This window comes from Pan paniscus, chromosome 15 (genome assembly GCF_029289425.2).
Source record: "Pan paniscus chromosome 15, NHGRI_mPanPan1-v2.0_pri, whole genome shotgun sequence".
Taxonomy (NCBI): domain Eukaryota; kingdom Metazoa; phylum Chordata; class Mammalia; order Primates; family Hominidae; genus Pan; species Pan paniscus.
In genome coordinates this window covers 76,726,347-76,753,479 of record NC_073264.2, presented here as the reverse complement: position 1 = coordinate 76,753,479, position 27,133 = coordinate 76,726,347, and the positions used below count along the sequence as shown (strand labels likewise).

The window sequence follows — 27,133 nt, the reverse complement described above, 5'->3', positions numbered from 1 at the left end:
CTACACTCCAGCCTGGCAACAGAGCAAGACTCCGTCTCAATAAAAAAAAAAAAACAAAACATAAAAAGATCCACACTCTGAATGCACAGTCTGTAAGGCTCCCAATCTTAGGAGTGAGGCAGTCTTTAGACTTGGGACAAGCTGCCAACTGCTTTATAGTGAAGAAACTAAAGAACAGCATACCTAGTTTATTCCCCGTTTTCTAGAAATGGCATGTGGATGCTTATTGTTCTTGTTCTTTGACTTGGTGACAGTACCCACTTGTGAGAAACGGTGCTGATAGGGTACCTTTTTTAGCAGGAAGGATTTTTTTGTGGCTTGCTTGCTTCTTCATCTTTAACACCTGTAAAATGTGGGCATGAAGCCAGGTGATTCCTATGATCTCTTCCAACCTTAATTTTTCCACTATATTTCTAAATCAGCAAGTACAGAAAAAAACAGGCAGCCTAAACTACAAAGTCTCAGACAGGAACTCTGGAAACTATCCAAAGTTCTCTGTCAATCTAGCACTAGCTACCAGCTGGCACCACTATGCCTTAGCATTTATAAACAATGGATTGCTGCTCCAATTTAAAAATGCCTGACAAGGGGAGCACAATCAACAGATACACAGCTGAGAAGAGCCCAGGCCCTAACTGTACTATCTGTAGAAAGCCAAGTCTCTAACAGAGAAATCTTTTCACTTCCAACCTATAGAAAGATAAAAGAGAGAGTAAACAGTAAGGTCAGCTAAAAAAAAAAAGCACTTAAGGAATACGCGAAGTTGTCATGAAAAACATATTCCCACCAAGTGATGCTAAAAGGAAAAAATTCAGAATGATTAGGAAACTGAAAATTGGGACTTTATATTCTCATTCACATCAGAAACTGGTACATATTAAAATCCACTTTTATAGGCATGAAAAACAAAGGATTTGAATAATTACCGAAGCAGATCAGTTGTATGATTCACTTTATTGAAAGCCTAAAAACATTTTGGTTTTCCGGGAATAATTTCATGAGAAATAGACATCATTCACTCCTGGGACCCAGCCTACATAACTCAAAGATGGAGCTGTAAGCAGCTTTTGCATTCTTGCTTCTAGGCTGTCTTCATACCACTACCCCTATTAGAAATGCCTTCCCCACTTCTGTTTATCTAAGCCCACTCTCCAAGGCCTACCTGAAGTCTCACCACCTTCAGGCAGCCTTCCCCAGCTCCTTCAGCCCATTACGATACCTCCTTCTCTGAACTCCTATAGCACCCACTTTATAACTGATTGTTAATAATCTTTTTAACTGATATAAAGCCAGCCTTTTACAATAGCAATTAAAGTTGACATTTTTTCAGTGACCAAAGAAATCTTACATCACGTTCTTCTACGAAAGTTTCTATATCTACATACAGAGTTGTATTTGGGATCCGCAAGCAAAATATAGAAAAACAGCCTCTTTACATTTTCTATTTGAAGTAATACCATGCAAAACAAGACTGCCTGGATAGTTTCTATTCCTGAAGTCCAGGATTGCAAGGAATTAATACTTTAACACAGCCTAGGGATCTCAGCAGATCTAACAGATGTCCATGGATATACATCTTTGGATCAAGTCAACATCTTCAGATGATTTATGGCCTTCAAACTTCTAAATCAACTTTTAAAATGTAAGCCTGCTGCTTCAGGTGTGAACAAGATTGATTTAAGCTTCCTAATGTAAAAAATAAGTGTCTGATAGACAAGACATAAGCTGATGAAACAAGATTAACAGTTAAAAATCAACAGTAGGAGTCTAAAAGGAAGAAGTGGTCCATAAATTTGGATGGGAGCAGAGGGAAAATTATACCTTTATTTTCACTAACTTTTACTAGAAATTCAGTATTTCTTAATTATGAATATAGGCAACGAACCATAGTAATATTAGCATTATCTGTGCCTTTGACGTTATCTAAAATTACAGCAGTTTTTTTGTTTTGTTTTGTTTGAGACGGAGTCTCACTCTGTCTCCCAGGCTGGAGCACAGTGGCACAATCTCGGCTCACTGCAACCTCTGCCTTCCAGGTTCAAGCGATTCACCTGCCTCAGCCTCCCGAGTAGCTGGGATTACCCACAACCACACCCGGCTAATTTTTGTATTTTAGTAGAGACAGGGTTTCACCATATTGGCCAGGCTGTTCTCAAACTCCTGACTGCAAGTGATCTGCCCACCTCGGCCTCCCAAAGTGCTGGGATTACAGGCGTGAGCCACTGCACCTGGCCAATTACAGGTATTACATTTGTCACTACTTCTAAGTTATAGTAGTTTAAGACTCACCCCTAGATCACATGTGATCATGGTCTTTCTATCTAAATGCTAGTGTGATGAGGTTGGACAACAATTGGGCAACTCTCCTCCTAATAATCATTCAGTCACTAAATGATGACACCTCACACTGGTGACCCAGGCATCTATGCTGCTTCCCAGTACCCCCAATCTATGATTGTTAATCAAAGACCACCCTCCCAGTGTACTGATCTTACACAAACTAAACAAAAACAGTCTTCATGTTGTTGTCTTTAGAAAACAAAATTTAACTTTCCCAGATTTGAAATGATCTTATTATTTAATGTATTAGTAAAACAGCACATATTACTATGTTACAAATGTGTTTTAATAACTGCATTTGAATGTAATTAGTACTCTTTGTAATAATATGTATTTTATTTTAAGCCTTAAAAACATTATTCTGGTAAGGAATCCATGGCATAAAAAAGTTAACAACTCTGATCTAAGGTAATGTAAAGTATAAAGCCTTCATTTATTCCTTCATTTCGTTATTCAGTCAGCAAGAATTTACTAAGTACCTACTATAATATTAGGTCAAACTATCTGCAATCATCAGTATTTGACTGTTTCTGACCTACCAAAATGGCAGTTTCATAAAGTTCAATCTAACATTTGTCAGGCCCAATCTGTAAACCCACTAATAAGAGAGACAGTAATGGAGTAAAAGAACAACCTTTAAAAAGGGAAAGACTGATACTTGCAGCAGAAGTTAAAAGTTTTATGAAATGGGTAAGAGGCAGCACACTGAAAGCAAAAAGTCAGAAGAAGGGAGAGTAACCAGAGGGAATTATCCATTTAATTATCCTGAACAAGAATGACCCAAATATACTTTCAAATCTCTATTAGTTTCTATGACCTAACAGTGATAAGAAACGTTTCCTCAAAGCTTTCTTAACGCTTCAACAATTTTTTTCAAATTACAAGTAATCTTCTATCTTACAAGAAGCCCACCATAAATTCAATATTAAAACCAGTAAAAATAATGCCTTACATTTGTATAGCACTTACAAAGTAATTTCACATACATTATTCTATTTGAGTCTAACCAGACCCCTACAAAATAGCCTGGGAGATATTATCTCTATTTTTCGGGTTACATAGCACACACATATCCAAAAGGACTCAGGGAGAATCTTAAAAATGAATTTTACCTTTAAACCAGATTCTCTCTTTACTCTGTGTCAAGCAATAATTAAAGGAGGCAAAAGAGCAAAGTGATCAAAATCCAGAAAAGCTAAGTCCAAATCTCAATGCATCACTTACTCTCTATGGGTCACTGAGGAGATTTCCTGATAAGACTGAGTTTAAAAAAGTGAAAATAATAACACTTTCAGATTTAAAAAGATATAAGATATAGATGAGATAAAGCCTTTATCGTCATCTGTAGTAGCTATATTTATCATTATCATTCTTTTTTTTTTTTTTTGAGATGGAGGTTTGCTCTTATTGCCCGGGCTGGAGTGCAATGGTGAGATCTCAGCTCACTGCAACCTCCACCTCCCAGGTTCAAGCCATTCTCCTGCCTCAGCCTCCCGAGTAGCTGAGATTACAGATACCCACCATCACGCCCAGCTAATTTTTGTTTTTTTAGTAGAGATGGGGTTTCGCCATGTTGGCCAGGCTGGTCTTGAACTCCTGACCTCAGGTGATCCACTCACCTCGGCTACCCAAAGTGCTGGGATTACAGGCATAAGCCAACACACCTGGCTATTATTCATTCTTATTGTGTTGATCCAGTAATCATGAAATTGGACTCTTAACTAAAAGAACTCAGGAAAGCAGTGTGGGTCAATGGACACAACACAGGCTATAGAACTCTAATATCCTGCCTCAGAGTTACTATGGTAAGTTACCTGACCTCTCTATATTACCACCATTTTATCATTGTAAAGGCTTTTGAGAAAATTAGCAAACATAACTAATGTTGCAGAGTTTGGACATGCTTTTCTTCAATACTTAAACATTTCAAAATCTTCTGTTGGGAGTTCTGAGCAAGAGTTCACCAAGAGCTACTACTTGCATTTTACAACATCTAGAGCTGATGTTCACTTATGGGCCCAGAAAGAGAGCCTTATCTCATTTCTCATAGCTGATAGGGACTGAGTAACAAGACCTTAAATGACATTATGGATAGAAGCTAAAACCAGAGTTAGATAATCCCCAAGGAATGACACTAGATAAAAGAGTATATAAGTAAAAGAGAAGAGTATATAGTAAAACAGTATATAACAGTATATAAGTGAAAGAGTACAAAACACAGGTCGAAAGCAGGCTTGCTATTACTTACTCTTGACTTATGACCTCCTCATCCTCTGAGGATGATGCTGTTTCCTCCAGGTCCCGGGCCATCACGATTGGCATTTCCTTTAGGGTTTGTCATGCAGTCAGCAGACGGGGGCCTCAGAGACCTTTCCTAGCAGATTCACTGGATCAAGCAATTTGGATGGCACAGATTCCTGCAAGAAATCAACTTGATTGGATCAATTGACCTGAAACACAATGCAGTTGTCTATTTATTGGTTATTGCTGATAATCTAAGTAATGAAAATGACTATATTCCTAAACAGTGCTCAACCTCTAGAAGTTTACTTTCCATAACATATGGAATGTGCCTCAATATGTGCCTCAATATGCCACAAAAATCAAGATTTTTTTCAAACATACTGTCTGTGCTCTATATATTTGAAGAGCTGTTACTAAGTTTGTTTCTCATTATTTACTAAATCGAATATGCACCAAAAGGATAGACTCTTCACTTTCACTCAGTTTGAGGCAGGTGACTGATTCCCTAAAACATATATTCCTTGCTAGACAAACCTGGCCTGGGTTAAAAATAAATAAATAAAAACTCAAGGTTTAAGACCCTTGCAGGCCGGGCAGGGTGGCTCACGCCCGTAATCCCAGTACTTTGGGAGGCCAAGGCGGGCGGATCACCTGAGGTCGGGAGTTCGAGACCAGCCTGACTAACATGGAGAAACCCCGTCTTTACTAAAAAAAAAAAAAAAATACAAAAAATTAGCCGGGTGTGCTGGCTCATGCCTGTAATCCCAGCTACTCGGGAGGCTGAGGGAGGAGAATCGCTTGAACCCGGGAGGCGGAGGTTGCGGTGAGCCAAGATCGCGCCATTGCACTCCAGCCTGGGCAACAAGAGTGAACTCCGTCTCAAAAAAAAAAAAACAAAAAACCCCTGCAAACATTTATTTAGACTCTATGACAAGCACGCTGACAAGATGCCATCATGTTTCCAGTAAAATAAATTCAACAATGAATCGAAAGATGAATATATTCTCTTGAATCAAAGGGCCATATAAATAGGTGGGGGAGGGGAGGAATGCCCTTCCACTCTTAAAAATTATTCTTCCTAAAAATCACAAACTTTGGTACGACTCTCAAATAGACGATAAAATTAGGAAATTTCCAACACTGCATTTCTAACTTAAAATATTTTTTCCAAAGTAAAAAAGTACATGTTCGTTGTGTGTGTCAGAAGAAGAAATAGGAACTACAAATAAAAGAAACATGTTTAAATGACCATAATCCCAAATTACTCAGCGATAATTACTTGCTGTCAATCCTTCTTAACTTTTCCATGCATTCATAAATACGATGAGACTGTAAATAAGACCAAAAAAAAACAGACCCCGATAATGATCAAAGATCTTCGGCGCAATGGGCAATGTCTAACAACTTCAATGGCTTTCTTCAGGGGATTCTCAACGGGATTTCTTGATCTTTCCCAAAATGCTGGGAAGCCCTTTAAGTTTAAACAAACAAAACCTCCAAACGGGAAGGGATGCCAACCTTTCCTAGGCTGCCTGCAGAGCGGGGAGAAACAGGTCTATCGGAAGAAGAGTAGAGATACTCACCTAAGGAGACTCCTCGCCCTAAAGGAACCTGCTTCTCAGCCCCACCCCCAGCTCACCCCAATCCCACGTAGGTCCGCAGATGCTCCCCCCCGGGAAGGACGGGACGACCCCGCAGCCGCGATTCAACGCGGCGCGCCCGGAAGCCAACAGCTACTCCCGGGCTCTGAGCGGGAAGTGCTGCTGCAGGCGCCAGCCCGGACCCGGGAATGCTCCTCCCTAGGGTAGGGAAGCGCGCGGGCGCAGGCGTTTACCTGTCTCATCTTCCCATGGTTCGGGGCGAGCAGGCGTGGACCGCGCTCTGCGCCTACCTCCCTCCTCCTTCCCCAGCAAGGCTCAGGGCAGCCGCCGACGGCTGCTTCCCCGGTTACTACAACAACCAACAAGCAACCGCCCGCTCGGAGCCACTGCGCAGGCGCTCATAACGCTCAGCTGCGGACGCGGGCGAATGTCGTCACCGCCGCGCAGCGCGGGCGCAGAGCCCTGCCCTCCGCTGAAGGGAGTCTTCTTTTTTTTTTTTTCCGCTGTTTTTTTCTCCGCCCCTAAGAGGTTGACTCCAAACCCGGAGTTCCGCTAGGTCCAACAGGAGGGCTTACGGCGTGAGCGGCGTACCTGGGGAGAGGCTCAGGCAGCGGCAACCGCTGATTGGCAGTAAAGGGGTTCACTCCCCATCTCCTGCTCGGGCGAAACCGGGACAGCCAATGAGAGAGAGTACTGACGGAAACGGCCCAATCCTGGGGCAGGGCTGAGGGAGGGGGCGGGGACAAATGGCTCAGGTGGACTCCGGGCTGGAGCTGTCCTGGGGGAGCTTGTTTGCGGCAGCGGCTGCTGCTGCCACTGCTGTGCTGGGGGCCAGGTCGCCAGGTAAGGAGAATATGGGGGAGAAGAGGGATGTAGGTGTCTGTGTTGCTTCTGATTGAGAGGATCCGGAGAGTCTGGAAAAATGGAGGTGGGATGGAAGGAAGATAACTGGAAGGCAACCTTTTGGGGGGAAAAGGTTTCGAGAGGCGATGACAAGGGGGAGCTAGGAAGATGGAGAAGGCTTGGTGAATTCAAGGAACGAAGGAATGGATGAGCGAATGAGCAGCCACTATGAGCCTAGCACTGTACAAAGAGCCTTCACTTTTTGTCATATAATTCTTACAATAGCCCTTCGGGTTGATATTTCTATCTCCATTTTGCAGATGAGGAAACCGAGACTGAGAAGTGTAAATGACTTACCCAGGGTCACACAGCTACTAAAGTGGTAGGGCCAGGATAAGAATCCCTCTCTCCTGATTAAGTTTTAACAGCACACCTATGCTGGGCTGGGCTTGGCTGGGCTGGGCCAGGGCCAGGACAAAATTTGGAAATAGATGTTGTATACACTCTAAGAGGCCCTTAAGCTTTAGGGAAATTAGGTTGAGAAATTGGCAGAGCAACTCAGAAGTGCTCAGGCTCTGTCCTCATCAGCTATCTGTTGGGATTTCTAACAGATAACACTTCTGTGAAATGGAAGGCATACTTGTGCAGAAAAGTGGAGAGGTGCATCCATGCCGCTTTTCTAAACCCCGGAGGAGTCTCCTCTTGAGAGAGGGTGAGAAAATAAAGAGAATGGGTGGATCTTGGCCCAAATGATAATGGCCTGTGATGTCCAGTAGACCCTCAGTCTCTCTGATCTTCGACAGAGACCACCTTTGTGATCCAGCTCTCCCTGAAGGGCTCATCAATTCACCCTTCCTTCTCTAGATCTCTTTATTGCTTGTTTGGGGCGGGGAGTTGGCGAGGGGGGGGAGGGGGGCCGCGGTGTTTCACACTGTCTTGGGCCATTGCTGACTTTAATATCTGTCCCACTGGGTAGCAGAGAACAATACCGAAACTTGTATTGCCAAAGTGACAAAGAAAGCCTGTTAGTTTATTACCACTTCAGGCCCAAGAGGTTAACCTGACAACAGATAAACCGTGGACCAAGAAAATAATAATGAGGATGGGAAAAAGTCGTTCCATTATTAGATTATTTATCTATTTTGGTTTTATTTAAATCAGACTAACTGAAATTACTACTCAACAAGAGTTGAACTAAGCCTTAAAAAAAAAAAAAAAAGGCTGGGTGCTGTAGCTCACACCTGTAATCCCAGCATTCGGGAGGCGAGGCCAAGGTGAGTGGATCAGTTGAGCCCAAGTGGAGAGGTTGAGGTAGGAGGATGACTTAAGCCTTTGATTTCAAGGCTGCAATGAGCCATGACCATGCCACTGCATTCCAGCCTGTGTGACAGAGCAAGACCCTGTCTCAAAAAAATAAATAAATAAATAATAAATTAAAAAACAAAAAGTATGTAATCTAATTGTATTTTCCATACAACTTGAAGACAAAAGTGGATATGGTATGCTTTTCTTTCTCAAAAAATGGGAACTTCATTAAAATAGTCTCAAACAATGAGGTAGCACTGCAGCAGTCCAGCAGACCATGATTCTTATCTCAGCTCTGCCAACTTTGCTGTGTGACCTTAAGAAACTTGTTTAACCTCTCCGTTCCAACCCTCATCTGTAAGATAGAAATATTAATAGTGCCTGCTTACCTCATTGTAAAGATTAAATGGTAATATATGTTAGGTGCTTGGCACAGTTCATGGTGTAAGTGCTCAATGACTGAAACCTATTATTTTCTTGCAACCCAACACCAAGATTGCTGTTTCCTTCGCCATATAATTTTCTTACTAGTCCTAAACTCACACGTTAACTTAAACACGCACAATTTATAAATTTGGAAAAAAGGAAAAGAGGCTTTATCTCTTGCAAAGGGTTACAGCCACCCAACAGGGAAGAGTGCCTCCCACCAAGACCAGAGACAGTTACTTTGGAGGAGAAGGGTTTGGGGTAGAGCTTCATGCTGAACAGGTTTGCTAAACATACACATTCAACAGGTTACAGGAGGAGCTATGAATATTCCTCAAGGTGGTCCTGACACATGCATATTGAGCAAACATGTGTAACCACATATGAACCCTGTTCACTTTGGAGTGGAGACCTAACATTTAAGTCTATCACACCTAGGCTCTATACGTCAAAAAGTCTTTTCAGGACACCAAGACACTCAAATGTGTGATCTTGCTGAACTGGCCAGGAGCAGTCCACGGTTGGTGGTCTTATCTGGAGAAAATTACTGAAATCAGTCTCTTGTCCAATCAAAGCTGTAGTTACAACTGGTGGAACAGGGGTCAGGTAGTCAGCCTCTGTGAGCTGGATGAGCTGCAATTGTTTTAATATTGCTTATCTCAAGGCCAGTGTTCATCTAGCTGCTGGAGAAAAAAAAACCTTGTGGCAGAATATAAGTTTTATTCTTTAAATGTAGGAGTGTGTAACTTAACCCTTGCCTGGCATGGCCTTAGGTCTTGTTTATAATTTGGTAACTTATTGCACAAAGAATCTGTTGTGTCATTCTTATGATCTCTATTTTAACTTTAATGCTGGTAAGTTGCTGTCTCTAAACCTGAAAACACAACAAATATAACAGGGCATGTCAGACCTCCCATCTTGTCATGGCCAGGAGCTCAGTTTTAGGATTTTTCTGGGGTCCCCTAGGCCAAGAGGGGCTCTGTTCAGTCCGTGATGGGCTTAGGATTTTATTTTGAGTTGACACACAGCAGTTTATTTTTAACTTTTAGATTGTTCTTCTAGTTTATGGAGCATGGTATACCTGAGAACCAGAGTCCAGAAAACCTAGGGATGTGAATAGTGACCTCACACCATAAGTCCTACTCAAATTTATAAAGTTCCATACACTTGGAAGAATCCATCATCAATAGCCAGGCAGGTGTCTGTGAGTATAGTTATAATCGCCTTTGAGCTATTTGCATTACGAAGTAATGGCATGAAAACATGAAGGTATAGAAGTAAAGATAGAGGACTGATTCCAACCCAGAAAAAGGAGTTCTGATTTAGGGTAATATTTTGGAGAAATTGCTTAGACAAGGATAAGTACTGTGCCACTTATTGCAAAGTATACTGTTCATTCACCACTATTAGTGTGACTGAATATCTTTTTTTGGCCTGCTTCGTTCTTCCTCCCTTCCTGCTTATGGTTAACATAGACTGGCCCTCATTGTCTCATGTCCTCTGTCTTTGTTTCCAAGGCAAAAAGCCCTCCCACGTTTGAGGGGAGTCATGAGCCGTTTCCTGAATGTGTTAAGAAGTTGGCTGGTTATGGTGTCCATCATAGCCATGGGGAACACGCTGCAGAGCTTCCGAGACCACACTTTTCTCTATGAAAAGCTCTACACTGGCAAGCCAAACCTTGGTAAGAAATCAAAGAATTTCTGCATCCTTTATAGGACTTATAGGACTGGCCCTATGCTGTGGTTCCCAAACCAGGCTGTACATCAGAGTAACCTAGGAAACTTCAACAAACACAGGTACCCATTTCCCTCACCAAACCTATTTATTGAACCTGGGTGGAGCTCAGGAATCCAGTTGCTAAAAAACTTCCCAGATGATTCTGATGCTGCCTTAGCTAGCCTTTGGCAGCTACTGGAGTAATAGACTTTGTGGTGAGCACTTGACCCTTTTCCCCCCAAGCTTCTCTGAATACTTTTCATTCATTTTACACTGCCCTGGGCAATTCATGTATTTAAAAAAAAAAAAAAAAAAAAAGCATTATAAGGGCAAGTGAGGAAATAGACTTACTTGGTGACTCTGTGATGCCTGACAAGAAAGCCATAAAGAAGCTTTACATATATCTCAAAGCCCTCTTCAGAATCAGGTTTACATGATTCTGGGGCTTACATGACTCATATTCCATGTTACAGATGGAGAGTTATTAATTCAAGGTCTTCCGTGACATAGTCCCTGAGAAGATATTTAAAATCCCTTCAAGTTGGTCTCCCAAAATGAAACTTAAGAAGGCCCATGGCAGCCTTTCCTGGCTTCCTGAGCCTCTCTACTGAGAGTGTCCATTTCAGCTTGCACTTCATCACGCTGATGTGTGGGGTAGTTTAAGCTGCAGCACTGTTTCACAGCAGATGACAATTCTGTGTCACATTTATAGCTAACCCAGATTCAGGCTCTGACCTAGCTCGTTTTTCTGCAGTGTCTGAGTATAAAATGAAATTAAGTAGGCTAAGGCTCATTTTAAGAAAGCTCAAATATAATAAGAGTAAAGAACCTGGGAAAGTGAGCAGAATAATTCCATCTTTTCACCTTCAAATGCTGCCCTCAGGTGGTCATGGAACCCTATATAGATTCACACGTTTTTAGAGGTCATCTGGTCTAGCCCTTTGAGTTTAAAGTTGAGGCAAAGAGGTCCAGAGGTCATGTGACTTAAAGGCATATAGCTGAGCAGAACTTTATGTGTGTGTGTGTGTTCAGCCAGCACGGAAGCTGAGGCTGCCATCTCCCTTGTGATCTAGGGGCCTTCATGTTACTCTTCTGAAAGTAGCAGTGCTCTAAAGTGTCCCACAGAATTTCACCTCATACCTAATCTGGTTAGGGCTGGTTGAGTACTCTTAACTAGAGAAACGTCCTTAGTCTTCTCATTATCAAATTGGTTTATAAAGAATATAGCTATCCAGGGCTAATGCTAGCTATTTGGTTGGCATATGGAATTTTTTCTCACTACCATCTAATGGTCTTCAGTATTGTGAATTTGGGAGAGCTGTCTGGTTTTCCAAAGGCTGGAAAAATCCTTAAAGCCCAAGTAAACATTAGTAGACTTTTCAGTTGTCAATTTTGTCCCTTAAAATTTATCTTACTCAGCAGGTAGTAGACCAGCAAAGGAAGTATCTTTGCTTTCACTGTTTTGGCATCCCCAAGCCACTGGATGCCTTAGCTCAATGGCTTTGCATTTAAATTACCCAAACAGGGAGTTTCTAGAAAATGCTTATGCCTGGGGCCCTCCTCCAGAGAATACGATATAGTTGGTCTGGTACCCAGGCCTTGTAATTTTATAAAACTACCTCAGTTGATTGTAATAAATGCCCAAAGTCAAGAACCACTGTTATGGTGGAATATGACCCATACTTTCAGGACAAGATATTTAATACAGCAATGTCAGAACAAAGCTACCAAGAGCAGGATGCCCCCAGCAAACACCAAAGAAACAGTGCTTTGTCCCACTGCCATGCACACAGGAAACCAACCTGGTATTGGTTCATCCAACAGCATAGATCTGGATGCAGGAAGAGACCCAGGCACTCACATATCTTAAAGACCATATATGGGCATCTAAATTGGTCCCCAGTATCTCTGAGTTCTCTCCTGGATCAGCCTTGAAAGTCTGCTGGCCTCCTGGGCATCTTGCATTTCCAGATCAGTCTCTACAACATTCCCCAAAACCTGTCCTGATCCAGACCCTCTAGGCTTCCAGGACAAAAGGGGTAAATTACTATATCTAGGAGTTATTTGCCTAACTGGGCTCTTTGTGGGTTTCCACTCTTGGAACTTCCCTTTCAACTGTAGACATTTGAAGAGAATCTGAGAAGTTCTCATTCTGGAATTCCTTCTAGTTCCCATGTTGCCACTAGGACCTCCATCCTGCCCAGCCACAGAGAGGTCAGGTCCAGCTCCGTATCTCCCATGAACCACCAGTGAAATAGGAGGAGTTTAGAAGGAACCTCAAGTCTCCCCTTCTGAACACTCTTGCTTTTTTCTGCTACACAGTGAATGGCCTCCAAGCTCGGACCTTTGGGATCTGGACGCTGCTCTCATCAGTGATTCGCTGCCTCTGTGCCATTGACATTCACAACAAGACGTATGTAAGGGAAGGAAGAGCTTTAGCATCCTTTTGTTGGAAATCAGATGCGAGGCATACCTGTTACCTTGAGTAATGGGAACTGTTAATCATTTTAATGCATTAGCTTAGAATGTGAATAATAAAAGACTCACAGGTTACATTCCCTCCAAGCCTAGAAAACATAGTAGACCTAACAGGTCTTCATTAAAGTCTGAAAATTCTTTGGAACTGACATAGCAAACTGGCAGGCCATTATCCAGTGGCCTGCATCATGCCCCTCCACTTCTTTATGAAAGAATCAGCCCTTCTTCTACTAAAGAAATAGAGTGGTATGCTCTTTTTAGAGTAGCCACCCACACATACCTTTCTCACATTCCTCCTTAAGAAGCAGGAATGAACAGAAATCACAATCCATGAAAAAAGAGGAACCCACAAGTAAACCGTTGTATGTGTATGCAGCGTCAGCAGGTGAGGGTGAAAGAGAAGCTAGGGCTCCTGAATTCAACCTGTCTTGGGTACTCAAACAGACCAGGGTGGAACAATTGCAGTCAATCAGAAGCCATAACCAGTTCTGGCCACTGGAGGGGGCTCGAGCTTTCTTCCCAGCGAGAGTCATCATCACACTCTAGGTGGAAACAGTTTGTTCAGGTCACCGAGGGAGGCTATCTGAATGCCAGCTTCATATTAAAATGTTTTTCTGTCTTATCCAGGCTCTTGGCATCTGGGGAAAACAGGAGGCGATAATATTTATTGAGCCCCTCTTATTATGCTGAGCTTTTCTCTACGTGATCTTGATTAAGTCTTTTCTTAGCAGCCCTGGAGGTCATGATTTTCATTCCTGATTTTTGCACATCTAAATATTAGAGATACAGTTAGTTTAAAGAAAGACTGACTCAAGTGAGATTTGAAGCAGGGCTATTAGCCGTTTGATCTCTTCAACCTTATTATTTTTTTTTTTTTTAATTTTTTTTCAAACTTGAACCTGCAGTTTACTTGTCCTAGAATGACACATACTTTTGGAAGCAGTGTGTTTAGTTCTGGGCCCAGTTCTGTTGGTAACTAGCTTTGCAGTAGCAAGTCCATTATTCACCTTCCTTGCACCTTGGCCTCTTCATCCATAAAATGAGAATAGATATCTGTTCTACCTCTCAGGGTGACTAAGAGGAAGGGAGGATTGAACAATCATTTTAAAGACCTGTACCACGATGAAGAATTGCTGATGAGTATGAGGGATATATCTTTTGATTGTTGTGCTTTTGAAGTAAGCGAAGACAACCCAGACTTATCTCTTTTTTTTTTTTTTTTTTTTTTGGAGACAGTCTTGCTCTGTCACCCAAGCTGGAGTACAGTGGCACAATCTCAGCTCCCTGCAACCTCCGCCTCTGCCTCCGCCTCCTGGGTTCAAGCCATTCTCCTGCCTCAGCCTCCCCAGTAGCTGGGATTACAGGCGCACACCACCATGCCCCTCTAATTTTTGTATTTTTAGTAGAGACAGGTTCTCACCATGTTGGCCAGGCTGGTCTCGAACTCCTGACCTCGTGATCCACCCACCTTGGCCTCCCAAGGTGCTGGGATTACAGGCTTGAGCCACTGTGCCCGGCCTGACCCAGACTTATCTTTACGTCAGTTGCCATTTACTTTCACCTCTCCCACACAGGACAGCTGCAAACGCTGACTCCTGTTTCTAGACCTTTCTAGCCTAGGACTTTGATCGATGCACTTCTGATGTGCATTCTGATCCTATTCCCTCCCTAACTAGAGACTGAAAGTCAACACACATACATATTGTTTCCACAATGGGCCAGGCACAGGTGGCTTCCGCCTGTAATCCCAGCACTTCGGGAGGCCAAAGTGGGCAAATCACTTGAGATCAGGAGTTTGAGACCAGCTTGGCCAACATGGCGAAACCCCATCTCTACTAAAAATACAAAAATTAGCTGGGCGTGGTGGTGTGCACCTGTAGTCCCAGCTACTCCAGGAGGCTGAGGCAGGAGAATCACTTGACCCAAGAGGCGGAGGTTGCAGTGAGCCAAGATTGTGCCACTGCACTCCAGCCTGAGAGACAGAGCAAGAGTCTGTCTCAAAAAAAAAAAAAAAAGGTGTAAAAATATGCACAGGAGAGATACAAATCAAATGTAAGATACCAGTTACTTGTGGGGATGAGGGAGAACAGACTTAGAGCAGGATAAGGATACACAGGATGATTTAACTCTTCTCTGTAAGTTTTTATTAGAAGAGTCTGAAACAGAATGTCAAGATGTTAAGATCTGAGGGAGCTGGGTGTTGGTTGCATTGGTGTTCATTATAGTGTTCAGTACTTTTTTTGTATGTTTGAAGTATTTCATAATTTTAAAAAATTTTATACTAAAAAGATATCAGCAAACAAAGTGGTCAGTCACCTAGTAGCCTGTCTCTTCTCTACCTTATAGTCAAAGCTGAAAGATAAGTTCTCTTCCCATGAGGTTGTCACCATGTCCTCAATGTGACTACTTTTCTAGGCTAAGGCACAAAGTAACCAACGTTTATTGCAAGAGCATCTAAAAGCCCCAGAGGTGTCCTTGCTCCTTACTCCCCATGAGGCCGTTCGTTCTGTGGCATCCATCTTATAAACACCGACAAGTGCATGGCCAGATGCCTGCCAGGTGGGACTAGACTGCAGAGTCAACCAATTTGGATAAACAGAATATGTAAGCGTGCTGGATCCAAAGTTGTCTACACTGCCTGTGATTGTCATCATTCAGGCTCTGCTTTGCTATAGCTGAGTTCACCACTTTGCTGAGACTTGGACATTCATTCTGGATGCCTGAACCATTCTCCTCTCAGTTTAGCAGTTGAAACCTTCAGTTTTGCCCTAGATGAGAATATTATTGTGATCAAATAACCAGCTCTTCCTCAGGAACAAGTGTCCTTTCTTTTAAGTCTTAATGACATCCTGGGTTCTTATTTGTCTGTATGAAGTCTGATACTTTTCCTCTGTTATGAACAAACAGTAACTTTGGTTCCCATTTCTGTCTGCTTCCTTGTAGGCTTTATCACATCACACTCTGGACCTTCCTCCTTGCCCTGGGGCATTTCCTCTCTGAGTTGTTTGTCTATGGAACTGCAGCTCCCACGATTGGCGTCCTGGCACCCCTGATGGTGGCAAGTAAGCATCCAACCACCCTAGACCTCCTACAGGAGCTGTGCCAGCTCTAGAGCTAGTACAGAGGGTGGACACAGGAGAGAGAGAGAAGAAAGGTGCCGTATGTATGTTAGTCACTAGTCTTTCCTCTGTATTTAAGGTTTCTCCATCCTGGGTATGCTGGTCGGGCTCCGGTACCTAGAAGTAGAACCAGTATCCAGACAGAAGAAGAGAAACTGAGGCCAGCATTACCACCTCCAGGACTTTCTCGTCTTCCACCTTGGCCATCTTCTTCCTTCGTCGTCTCTCCTCTTTAATTTCTTTTCTATTCCATCATCCGCCTTTTTATTCACTTTTAGCCTCTTTTTTTTTTAATTTTTAAAATTTAAAGATATGCATACTGAAAAGTATATAACATGTACGTACAATTTAAAGAATAATTTTAAAGTGAATACTATGTAACTCCATCCAAGTCAAGAAATTGCCAGCTTCTCGGAAGCCCACTGTGTCTCCTTCCCCTACCTGCAACCTCTTCCAGGCTCCCTTTTCCAGCCTTCCCCTTTTTCCCTTTTATTTTCATGCCTTGATTTGACTTGTGTGGTGGGAACATGTGAACTATGAAACTTAAACCTGCTGCCCACCCAGAGCAGCTGTGACCAAGGGCTGCCTCAAGGGGTTGTCCACGCAGGTTGGGCTCCTCTCTGCTGCTGGACCCAAGACTCTGAACCTTCCAAGGGACAGGCAGTTCTTCTAAGAAGGGCTCCCCTGTGTGTGAGCAAGACCACAGCTCTCCTTCTATCTACAGATGCATGAGGGTTGGAAGAGTCTGGGCTGTTTTTAGACCTTCAGGTCAGCTGTATTTGTGTAACAACTTTTGTAATAAATAGAAAAACCCTCTGCTCTGATCAGTTCTTGTACTTTGACCTCTGCTAAGACAAGAGCATGGCTGCCTCCTCTGAGCCCTAGGAGAATCACAGCTTTATGCCTGATTGAATACACCATAGTGAGTAGGACAGCTCATGACACAGGTCAGCCTGGCTGCCTCCAGCTCCTTACTGTCATTTGCTCATTCCTCTTGTATTCTTGAAGTCAAATCTTCTTCTTTCCCCACCTTCAAGAGTCTGCGTTCACAACTAAACACTAAGTGCCCTTTCTTGTTTCCTCCTAAAAAAGAAACAGATTCTTGAGAGAGCAGAGACAAAAAAATAGAACTAGGCAGCATAGATGAAACAACTGCATGACATGGGAAGAAGACAACTAAACCCCGAGGAGAATGCACTGGAATGGACAGTTGCTCTTAAACCCTACCCAGAGGGCCCCCCCAAGCTGGACCCTCATACACAGTGTGTGTATCCAAAAGGCCATTGCTATTTCAGCAAATATTTGTTGAGTACTTCTCCATGCCAGACGCTTGGGAAAGAGAAATGAACGACACAGGCAATGCCCCTGCCCTGTGGGCCTTATATTGTAGTCAAGGTAACAGAATCAACAAGCCAACACAAAAATAAAGAACTTCAAATAGGGATAAGAACTCTAACAAACACAAGGTATTTTGGTCAAGAAGGAATGTGGGGTGGGCAGTGGGGAACGTAACTTAAATTAGATCATCAGAAAGTCCTCCCTGAGGAGATGGGATTTTTTTGTTTTTTAGAGACAGGGTTTCACTCTGTCACCCAGGCTGGAGTGCAGTGGCACAATCACACCTCACTGCAGCCTCAACTTCCTGGGCTCAAGTGATCCTCCTGCATCAGCTTCCCAAGTAGCTGGGACTACAAGTGTGTACCACCACATCCAGCTAACATTTTTGGGGGTGGGAAGAGATGGGGTCTTACTATGTTGTCCAGGCTAAGAGGTGGGATTTGAGCTGAGACTTGAATGCCCAGGAGTTAAATGTCTTAAGATATGGAGCAGGCCGTTAGAAAGGAGGGAGCAGCAACTGGAAGGTAGAATAGTCTTATTCAAGGAATAAGAACTATGTAATCACAGCATGGTGAAGAGTTAGGAGGTGAAAGAAAAGGTCAGAAAAGGAGGCAAGGGGCTTATAAGGGTGTGATAAGAAGCTTGATGTTTACACTTAAATACATTGGGAATTCGCTTATCAGTTAAGTCTCTTTAGGTGAAAGGACAAAATCTACCTTAAACTAGCTTAAACAATAAAGATAGCTGGCTCATATAACTGAAAAATTACAAGATTAGCTTCAGGACGGGTTTGATCAAGACTCCAGCTCCATTTCTTTACGATTCTTTCAGCACTACCTACGTGTGCTGGCATCCTCAGGCTGACTTCTTTTATGGTACCAAAGTTGGTTGCAGAAATTCCAGGCCTCATATGCCCAGAACACTGTATCTAGAAAAATATCTCAATGGTAAGAACTATCTTGTCTTTACTTGCCAGCTATATTGTTAGGAGGCAGTAAAAAAGCAGTGATGACAGTTACTGTTTGAACACAGATCCACATGAAGACCTTATGAAAGGAGTGAATGAAAACATTGGATGATTTAGGTCCTCTGAGCATGTGTCATGGAAATGTGGTTCCCTGGCCGGGTGTGGTGGCTCACGCCTGTAATCCCAGCACTTTTGGGAAGCTGAGGCGGGCAGATCATGAGGTCAAAAGATCGAGACCATCCTGGCCAACATGGTGAAACCCCATCTCTACTAAAAGTACAAAAATTAGCTGGGCGTGGTGGCGTGTGCCTGTAGTCCCAGCTACTTGGGAGGCTGAGACAGGAGAATTGCTTGAACCAGGGAGGCGGAGGTTGCAGTGAGCCAAGATCGCGCCACTGCACTCCAGCCTGGCGACAGAAAAAGACACCATCTCAAAAAAAAAAAAAAAAAAGTGATTCCAGATTAGTAAAGGCAGGGTCCCAAAGGATCTAAAGAGATGTATAGTTAGAGTATTTAGCAGACACTGTGGATATTAGATTTCTTAACAGCCCAGGCTTGGGTCCCTTCCTAGATTATTTAAAATAGACTCATAATATTGTTCCTCCCCAGCTAAGAATTGCTATAAATACGATTCTAGAATACCACAGGCACAGTACAACTCTCTATGGAAAGAATGTACAGAACACAGATAGTAGCAGCAAATTCAAGTAACATGCACAAGGTGATCACAACTGGGGAGGGATGAGTAACAGGACGTTGGACAGTTAGGAAGAAAAATGGTAACGCAAGACTGCAGCTGCTGGGACTGAGCCATGGGCCCCAGCCACAGCAAGCTGGTGCATGGCTGAGGTAATCAGAGAACAAACATTTCAACCACCCTTTGAGGCAGAGCCAGAAACAACAGTGGACTCTCTCATCAGCAGTCACTCACATTCCAGCGCGTACACAGCATGGAAAGAGGTCAGGGTCACGTGCTGGATGTTGAGTTGCAGTCCCTCCATGTAGGCAAACAGTAACCTTTACAGCCTTGTCTTTAAAAAATATCCCTCCCAGATGGTAAGGTCTGGCAACAGTGAGATGCTCCTGTGGAAGACCACAGTTGCTGCTTCTCTAGCCTCACACTCCCCCGCCCCAGCCCAGCCCTTCCCCACACCTAAGACAGGAGCCTCAGGAATGTGTGACAGTCTTGCAGGGACTTCTAAGAGCCATCTCTGCCCCACTGAATGATAAGGCAGACCACTGTCTGAGAAGTTTTTATTGCCTCGAAATGTCAGATCTTACAAATAGAAAACACAAATTATGTTTTTAAAATAAGGCAATAGGTTTGGTAAACATTTTGTTAATACCTTTTGAAGGGTTGATGAGTAAACATCTTTCTCTTTATCAAAAAGTAAAGCACACCCTCACCTCTCTTCCACACTGACTCACTACTTCTGCCGAAAACGTGGACTTCTTTCTTCTATTACATACAGCATGTTCCTTGCATCCATTGCTCGAATCTGTACAAACACACACACACACACACATGCAGACACACACAAACCTGGCTCCTCTCAGGCAGTGGCCCAAGCACCACAGTATTGCAGCCAGCACAGGCTGCCCTGATATGCTGAGGCCAGGGCAGTGGCTGGAGCAAGACAGCACAGTGGTCACGATCACAGTTGCCCAATGCATAGGAAAAATTACCAAAACCTCATTTTTAGGAGATATTACCAAAGCCCACGAGTACAGCCAAACAGCAGGCTAGATGGGAAAGATCAGCTTGAGGTGGTTTAAAGGGAATCCCTTTAAGTTTAGAATATCTGATAAAGATTATCGCTCAAAGCAGGTGAGGAGAGGGGTTGGTGGTGCAAATACTGTCCCCAGCAGAGGTGAGATAAGCTTTTAATTCTAACAGACTCAATTCCCATTTCAAGGGGCACCTTTCCTTCTACCCCTTCCCTCTTATCTCTCAGAAGCACCTTTGGATTTTCAGAGTGGAATGAATCAAGATTAGTTTTCAGCAAAGGTTAGAGTAAGTTGACGGGGATTACCCTGCCTTGGAATAAAACAAGCACTTGGGCTGATGGCTGAGATTCCCAATGCAACATCAAGATAAAGGCATCAGAGGTGACTGTGACACACAGAAGTCCCTGGGGAAGTACTTCTGTAAAAAAGAACCTTCCCATTCCCAACTCAAGCTACCCGAGTTCCCAAATATGGGCTTCCACAAGTATACTCAGAAGGTAGCCCCCGGCACGATCACACCTAGGTAGGTAGCCCTCCTGAGTAGGTATCTCTGTCATGGCCACAACAAAGTCTTTTGTCAAGTTTATTATGGTTGGTTTGCTCAGCTCTTAGGAAAGAGGGTTTGGAGACAGACCCATTAGGCCAGGAAAATTCAGGCCCACAAGTCCCGGTGGAGCTGTTCCGATGGAGTTGTTCTAATGGTGCTTCCTCTCCTGCAGAACTTGAGCAATCAGTCCGATGACCCAGGAGATGACCCCGGCAGAGCAGCTTGCCACTTATTAGAACTGGGCTTCATGAGAGGCTCTTAGGACACTGGAAATTTCAAGTTAATATCCTGAATAGGCTTTCTTCCTGTGAAAATTTTGCAGGCATTGTCCATGATGGATGGAAGAAAAGAGGGAAGGCAAGAGACCAAGCTAGGATTGACTCCAATATTCTCTGCCACCCTGTCCCAACACCAACTCCCATAACCTAAAAGGGGGTGGAGGTGGGAATCAAATTTGCATTTGGTGATAGGTGCAATTTTCTCCAACTAAATCATCCAAGCTCTTACGTGGGTTCTAGGAGGAATAGGCCATCCATGCCACAAATAGTCCCACTGATTCCCTCCAAAAACATCTCTAGCGAAGCCCTTTGTGCTGGCAGTGAGAGCTGTGCTGAAGGAAAAGGTGGGGTGTTCGTGTTCCCTGAGTTGTCACCACCTTCCTCTCAGAGATGATCCTCTGACACAGCAGTGGGCACTTTGCTGGTGTTGCTCTCCTCCTCCTCTTGGAGTTTCTATAAAGCAAAACGAACAGGCAGTGCTGTGGGTAAAGGCACAGCACTCCACCCTGGCTGGAGCAGCTGCCTGGCCATGACTAATCAGTGGGGAATACAAGAGCCGGGGGCCACTCAACATCCCAGAGAGCCAAGAAAGAGAACAAGAAAAGAAGCAACCAGCCCCTGCCATAAATGCACCCACAAACACACACCACCCAACATCATGAGGTCATCAGAGGGAAAAAGGGGCAAGCTTTCTATGATGCCAAGGCCACCACAAATGATCCAGCTCCGAGTGCCACTCTTTGAGGCTCACTCTCGGGACTGAAACAGAAGCAAAGCCCCTTTTCCCTCCACATTCTGACAGCTGAAAACTCACCTCAACTAACCATCAAATCACTGTCCAAGGTGCCAGGTCTGTGATTCCCTTGGAATTTCCAACAACCCCCACTTGGAGGCAGCCCCAGGATGAGGAATACTTTTTTTTTTTTTTTTTTTTGAGATGGAGTCTCACTTTGCTGCCCAGGCTGGAGTGCAATGGCGCGATCTCGGCTCACTGCAAACTCCGCCTCCCAGGTTCAAGTGATTCTCCTGCCTCAGCCTCCCAAGTAGCTGGGATTATAGGTGCCCACCACCATGCCCAGTTAATTTTTGTATTTTTAGTACAAACAGGTTTTCACCATGTTGGCCAGGCTGGTCTCGAACTCCTGACCTCAGGTGACCCACTCACCTTGGCCTCCCAAAGTGCTGGGATTACAGGCGTGACCCACCGCGCCCAGCTGAGGAATACTATCATAATGAACATGCAGTAGATGCCAAAGCAGCATGCATAATTGCATATGTAAGCTCAATGGCTTTAGCTTTCTAGGGCAGGGATGGCACAGGATTCATTTACAGGAAAGTCTTCTAAGTCACACTTTTTAGGTGAGTTTGGAATTAAACAAGGCCTGGAAACTATCCTGTGGGGCCCCTAGGTACATACTGCCAACCTGGGCCTTTGTCTACTGTTTTAAGAAGTACTTTGTCTGTGACCTCAAGGGTTCTTCTGATTCACAAGAAGGCCTTGGGCACAGGTGCAGCACCACACAGCCAACACTACTCAAGGCCTAGAGGACATGCACAGGGCTAAGACAGAAGCCAATGTCAAGTGGACAAATGGTGCTTTCTTCCCCAGGGAGTGTCTCAGTGCCTGTTTGTGGCAATGGAGACAGCTGTAGAATCCAACCTTCCCATTCTCAATCTTGCTAACACTTGGCATCAAGTCAGCCTCAGCCATGAGGAGCCATCATTCAGGAAACTAACAGCCTATTTCAGTCACTTAGTCTCCCCTCTCTCTCTGACACACACACACACACACACACCCCACGCCCGCCTCCTCCAAAGCCATCACCTCGAAATCACAATCACAAACGGGAAACAAGTTAGTGGAGACAGAAGTGCAACTACTGTCTATGTGCTAGAAGAAAAATGGAAACCCAAACCAGTAAGATGTTCATAGTCAAGGTCAATCATTACCCTGTCCCAGAAGTCCCATCTCTTTTTCCCTAAACTGTACATCTCACTGATTAGAAAGAGCAGGTCTGGCCAGATCTGCCGTGTGCCCCGTCTTCACCTGACTCTGACAATGAATTTGTCTGCAGGTCTCTGAGTTACACCGGCTGCCATGGGGTGTGTAATGTCATGGCTCCAGAGGAGGGCTGCTCTGTGATGGCCCTGGCTTCCTTGCTGGTGTCAGTCTCAGCATGACTTTGACCCCCCATAATACCATGCTGCCACAGGTGCCAGGGAGGTCTACAGACACATAGTGAATTATCCAGGGACACAAGACAGGTGAGCACCATTTATTGGAACCTAAGGCTGTTATTCCTACTCAGCGCTATTTCCAGCACCCCACACTCAAAAGAGACTGAGCCAACAATTGTAACCATAATTAACAAACCTGGTCCATGTGCACAAAGAGCTGGCTGCAAGAATAATGAAATAGTGGAACAACTGAAATATTGAGTGAGATGGAAATACACAGTAGACATGAGGTTGTGGTATAATGTAACAGTGTAGAAATGTTATCAAGCTATACTAAGTAAATAAGCAGGGTAGAAAACAAAATATACACAAGCATGTCCATAGATTACAACACTGGAAATGCTACTAGGTTATCTCTGGGAAGCAGGATTATAGGCGATTTTTATTTTCTTTGTTTGCCTATGTCTGCCAACATAAACACAGGTTATAAAGTCAACACAGCGAAATCTCATGTCACTTGACATAATACGTCACGTTCCAAACTGATACCTTTCACTAGGCACCTTTTCCCAGACTCGCTATACATATATTTACCCAAGTGTACCAAATCATTTCTCTCTCTCTTTTTTTTTTTCAAGATGGAGTCTTGCTCTGTCACCCAGGCTGGAGTGCAGTGGCACGATCTCAGCTTACTGCAACCTCCACCTCCCGAGTAGCTGGGATTACAAGCGTGCGACACTAGCCTGGCTAATTTTTGTATTTTTAGTAGAGATAGTATTTCACCATGTTGGCCAGGCTGGTCTCAAACTCCTGATCCGCCCACCTTGGCCTCCCAAAGTACTGGGATTATAGGCGTGAGCCATCGCGCCCGGCCAGTGTACCAAATCATTATGTCCCCTTGTACACAGTGTGGGTGAAAAATCCATCTCCACAGTGGCCATACTATGGCCCTGACACAGAACTAAAGAATGTCATTCCTGCTGAAAGGCCTTCCCTGTCTCCCCAGTGAATTTCCTGTTCTAGGCTCCTTCTTCCACATGCTTTTCTGCTGCTGCCTGCCAACTCTAGAACGTAATAGCAAAAGACAAATAGTAAAGACCTAAAGATTATCATCTATCTGCCAACACAGATCCTTCAAACACTAAAAATATCCCTTACAGATATCTCTTGCCTTAGAAAATTGGCGAAGATTTTTCAAAATGAAAAATACTCCGTGTTGGCGCTCATATGACTGCCTAGCAATAGAAATTGCTAGTACTCAAAGTACCTTTCTAGAGGACAGTTTAGCAACACATACCAAAGTCTTTGAAATGGGCATGACCATTAATCCATTTCTCCAGGAAATATGGTACTTGAGAACATGCACAAAGATTCAGCTTCCAACATATTAATCACAATATTATTTGTAACAATTCAAAACAACCTTAATGTCCACAGACAGGAAAATTGCTAAATAAATCATGGCTTATCCGTATAAAGGAATACTATGCAGGCATTAAAAGTATGTTGTAGGCCAGGTACAGTGGCTCACTCCTGTAATCCCAGCACTTTGGGAGGCCAAGGTTGGTGGGTCATTTGAGGTCAGGAGTTTGAGACCAGACTGGCCAACATGGTGAAACCCTGTCTCTACTAAAAATACAAACATTAGCTGGGCATAGTGGCGTGCACCTGCAATCCCAGCTACCTGGGAGACTGAGGCATGAGAATCACTTGAATCCGGGAGGCAGAGGCTGCAGTGAGCTGAGATTGCACCACTGCATTCCAGCCTAGGTGACAGAGCAAGACTGTGTCTCAAAAAAAAAAAAAGTATGTTGTAAGAGACTAGCTGCCTGATAAAGTGCTTGCAATAAGTGAAAAAAGCAGTTTTATTTCTGTTTAAAAATATGCATTTATATACACACATTCATATATCCACGTATATATTATAAGTGGATACAGACATGCAGCAATCAATGCAAAAAAGGCATCTCATCTCTAAATGATGAAATTACAGGATGATTTTTAAATTTTGTACACTTTTCTGTATTTTTTACTTATTCTACAAAAAGCATGTATTACCTCTATAAGTTTTTTTTAATTTTTGAAGAAATATCTTACCTTTACTCTTTCTCAGATTTGAAATTCCTTTCATCATCACTCAGATTTGATACCTAATATTTTGTTTAAAGTGGTTCCCGGCTAGTTAGAACAGATGGAAAACACTTTTCTGTTCCAGGTCATACTCCTGGTCCTCTCCTCTCCTACCTCGCCAGCTCCTGCTTCCTGACTTGTCCTTTCAGAGCCCTACTGGCAATTCTTTGGCTCCGTCCCCATGGCCCTGCCTAAGGAGTTGTCACATGCCAGGAGAGTCACAGCCTTAGGGCCACCACTGCCATGACAGAGTGGTGGAGCCAGGCTTCCCCTTCCTCCCCAGCCACTGACCCCAGGCTGAAAACAGTGGAGCCAGAGCCTCAGGACTCGGCTCAAGATCCAGTCAGGGGTGCTGTTCAGCAGACTGTGACAACGGTGACACACTCTGGGGATGAGGCCGGGGGCTCCAGAAAGAGGGCAGGAAGTGGGAGAAGAGTCCAAGAAAGGGTAGCAAGAAAGCAATGCCAAAGATGCCCACTGAGGAAAGTCTTAGGATGCCATGTGTAAGTGATGAGCTGGTCTCCCAGCTATGACAAAACCAGTCCCTGTGGGAGTTCTCCCTGCCCCATCTATGTTGCCACATCCTCATCAAAATCCTTGGACCCCGATCTCAGCCCCACAAAGCTCCCACATACTCACGTTCTCAAGAGTTTCTTTGTTTGCTTTCTGTCTCCGGAGATCTGCCTTAATGAATGCTAAGGTTGATAGATTGAGAAGGAAGAGAGACAAAAACATAGTTATCACGTTCATCCGAGAGAAGAAACCTTCATTTCCTAAGGGTCACAGGTATCCCAAACTTACTTCAGATAGTCAAGAGAGCTGGTGACTGAGGGCACCATCAGCCAATTTGAGAGAGCCCGAGGATCACTGCCGTCCCTGACAGGCAGAAGCCAACAATGACAGTGGCCTTCACTTATGGATCATGGACTTTGCACACATTGCTCTAATCATCACAACAATCCTCATTTTACAGATTAAAAACTGAGGTTCCCAGAGGTTGGTCCACTTATCCAAGGTCAATAGCTATGGAAGTCATTGTCACAGTCTGGGATTCCAACACGAGTCTTCTGGCTCCAAAACCCATGCTCATTCTACCAAAAGAATGTGCTGCCTCCCAACAGATTCCCCAACAAACCCTTCCATCTGTCCCCCTACGTACGTACTCCCTATCTGTTGCTCCATCGAGACGCTAGGGTCCCAAATGGCCAACCTGAGCCTCATCTTGCCCTCAGGCTCCAACTCACCAGTGAGGGCTGCTCCAAGAGTAAGGAACACACACAGGAAGATGTTCCCAGGCTTGGTTCCATAGTTGTCAATAATCTGGCCCTGGGAGATGGTAAAGATGATCCCAAATACCTGGAAAGGCATAAAGAAGATAGGAAACAAGGGCCCAGTCAACTAACTCATGAGGAAGAACTGAGCTGCCATGATGCAATGCCTTCCCAGCCAGGAAACAAACAGGAAATATGAGCTCTACCTGTGCAGATATGTTGAGGAGGCCGGAGGAGATGCCTTCTGATTCTGGGTACGTGAGCTCCACAGCAAACTCAAATCCCAGTGGGAGATAGCCAGTCATAAAGAAGCTGAAGTCCAGACCAGAGAAACAAGAGGATGAAGAACTTCCAGAACAAGAAGGATGGGGAGCCCACCTCCTCCCCTAGGACTCCCTTTGCTGTTTTGTTTCTTCCCACCAAGACATACTAGGCCCTCTAATGATCTGGGCATCCTCTATGTGATCATACCAAGGAGACAGGCACCCCTGAAGGCCAGGAAGAAGTTCACAGGGAGACCTTGTGCTCAGCAGGCCTCTGGGATCCCTTGCTGCTTCTCCATCTTGCCATCAGTGACAGCCAGAGTCAGCATTTACAGAAGGGGCAAGGATGCCTGGTGTGTTC

At 44.0% G+C, this 27,133-nt stretch overlaps 3 protein-coding genes across 53 annotated transcripts in view; 1 reads left to right on the top strand and 2 right to left on the bottom strand.

Moving 5' to 3' along the window:
* The window catches only part of TTLL5 (tubulin tyrosine ligase like 5), a 297,434-nt gene extending 290,623 nt beyond the window's left edge, over nt 1-6,811 (bottom strand). For 14 of the 49 annotated variants that reach the window (XM_008977934.5, XM_008977937.5, XM_034937880.3 and 11 more), the window contains exons 1-2: nt 6,419-6,585; nt 4,589-4,757 (exon numbers count right to left, since the gene is read on the bottom strand). In XM_008977934.5, the coding sequence (XP_008976182.1) occupies nt 4,589-4,662 (74 nt within the window). In that variant the 5' untranslated portion in view covers nt 4,663-4,757; nt 6,419-6,585. Of the gene's footprint in view, nt 1-4,588; nt 4,758-6,167; nt 6,399-6,418 lie in introns of those variants that run through there. The other 35 variants (XM_055097295.2, XM_055097271.2, XM_055097282.2 and 32 more) reach the window with 8 other exon arrangements.
* A 93-nt stretch (nt 6,812-6,904) lies between these two features.
* On the top strand, nt 6,905-16,888 carry ERG28 (ergosterol biosynthesis 28 homolog). Its single transcript, XM_003824192.6, has 5 exons — nt 6,905-7,028; nt 10,277-10,440; nt 12,798-12,888; nt 15,897-16,015; nt 16,152-16,888. Exons 2-5 carry the CDS (start codon nt 10,308-10,310, stop codon nt 16,229-16,231), a joined length of 423 nt encoding a protein of 140 aa, XP_003824240.1. The 5' UTR covers nt 6,905-7,028; nt 10,277-10,307; the 3' UTR covers nt 16,232-16,888.
* Nucleotides 16,889-19,617: 2,729 nt separating this feature from the next.
* Nucleotides 19,618-27,133, bottom strand: part of FLVCR2 (FLVCR choline and putative heme transporter 2) — a 76,389-nt gene continuing 68,873 nt past the window's right edge. For all 3 annotated transcript variants that reach the window (XM_003824190.7, XM_055097305.2, XM_024925357.4), the window contains 4 exons: nt 26,716-26,821; nt 26,483-26,594; nt 25,878-25,933; nt 19,618-21,383 (listed from right to left, as the gene is read on the bottom strand). In XM_003824190.7, the coding sequence (XP_003824238.2) occupies nt 21,315-21,383; nt 25,878-25,933; nt 26,483-26,594; nt 26,716-26,821 (343 nt within the window). In that variant the 3' untranslated portion in view covers nt 19,618-21,314. The remainder of the gene's footprint in view (nt 21,384-25,877; nt 25,934-26,482; nt 26,595-26,715; nt 26,822-27,133) is intronic.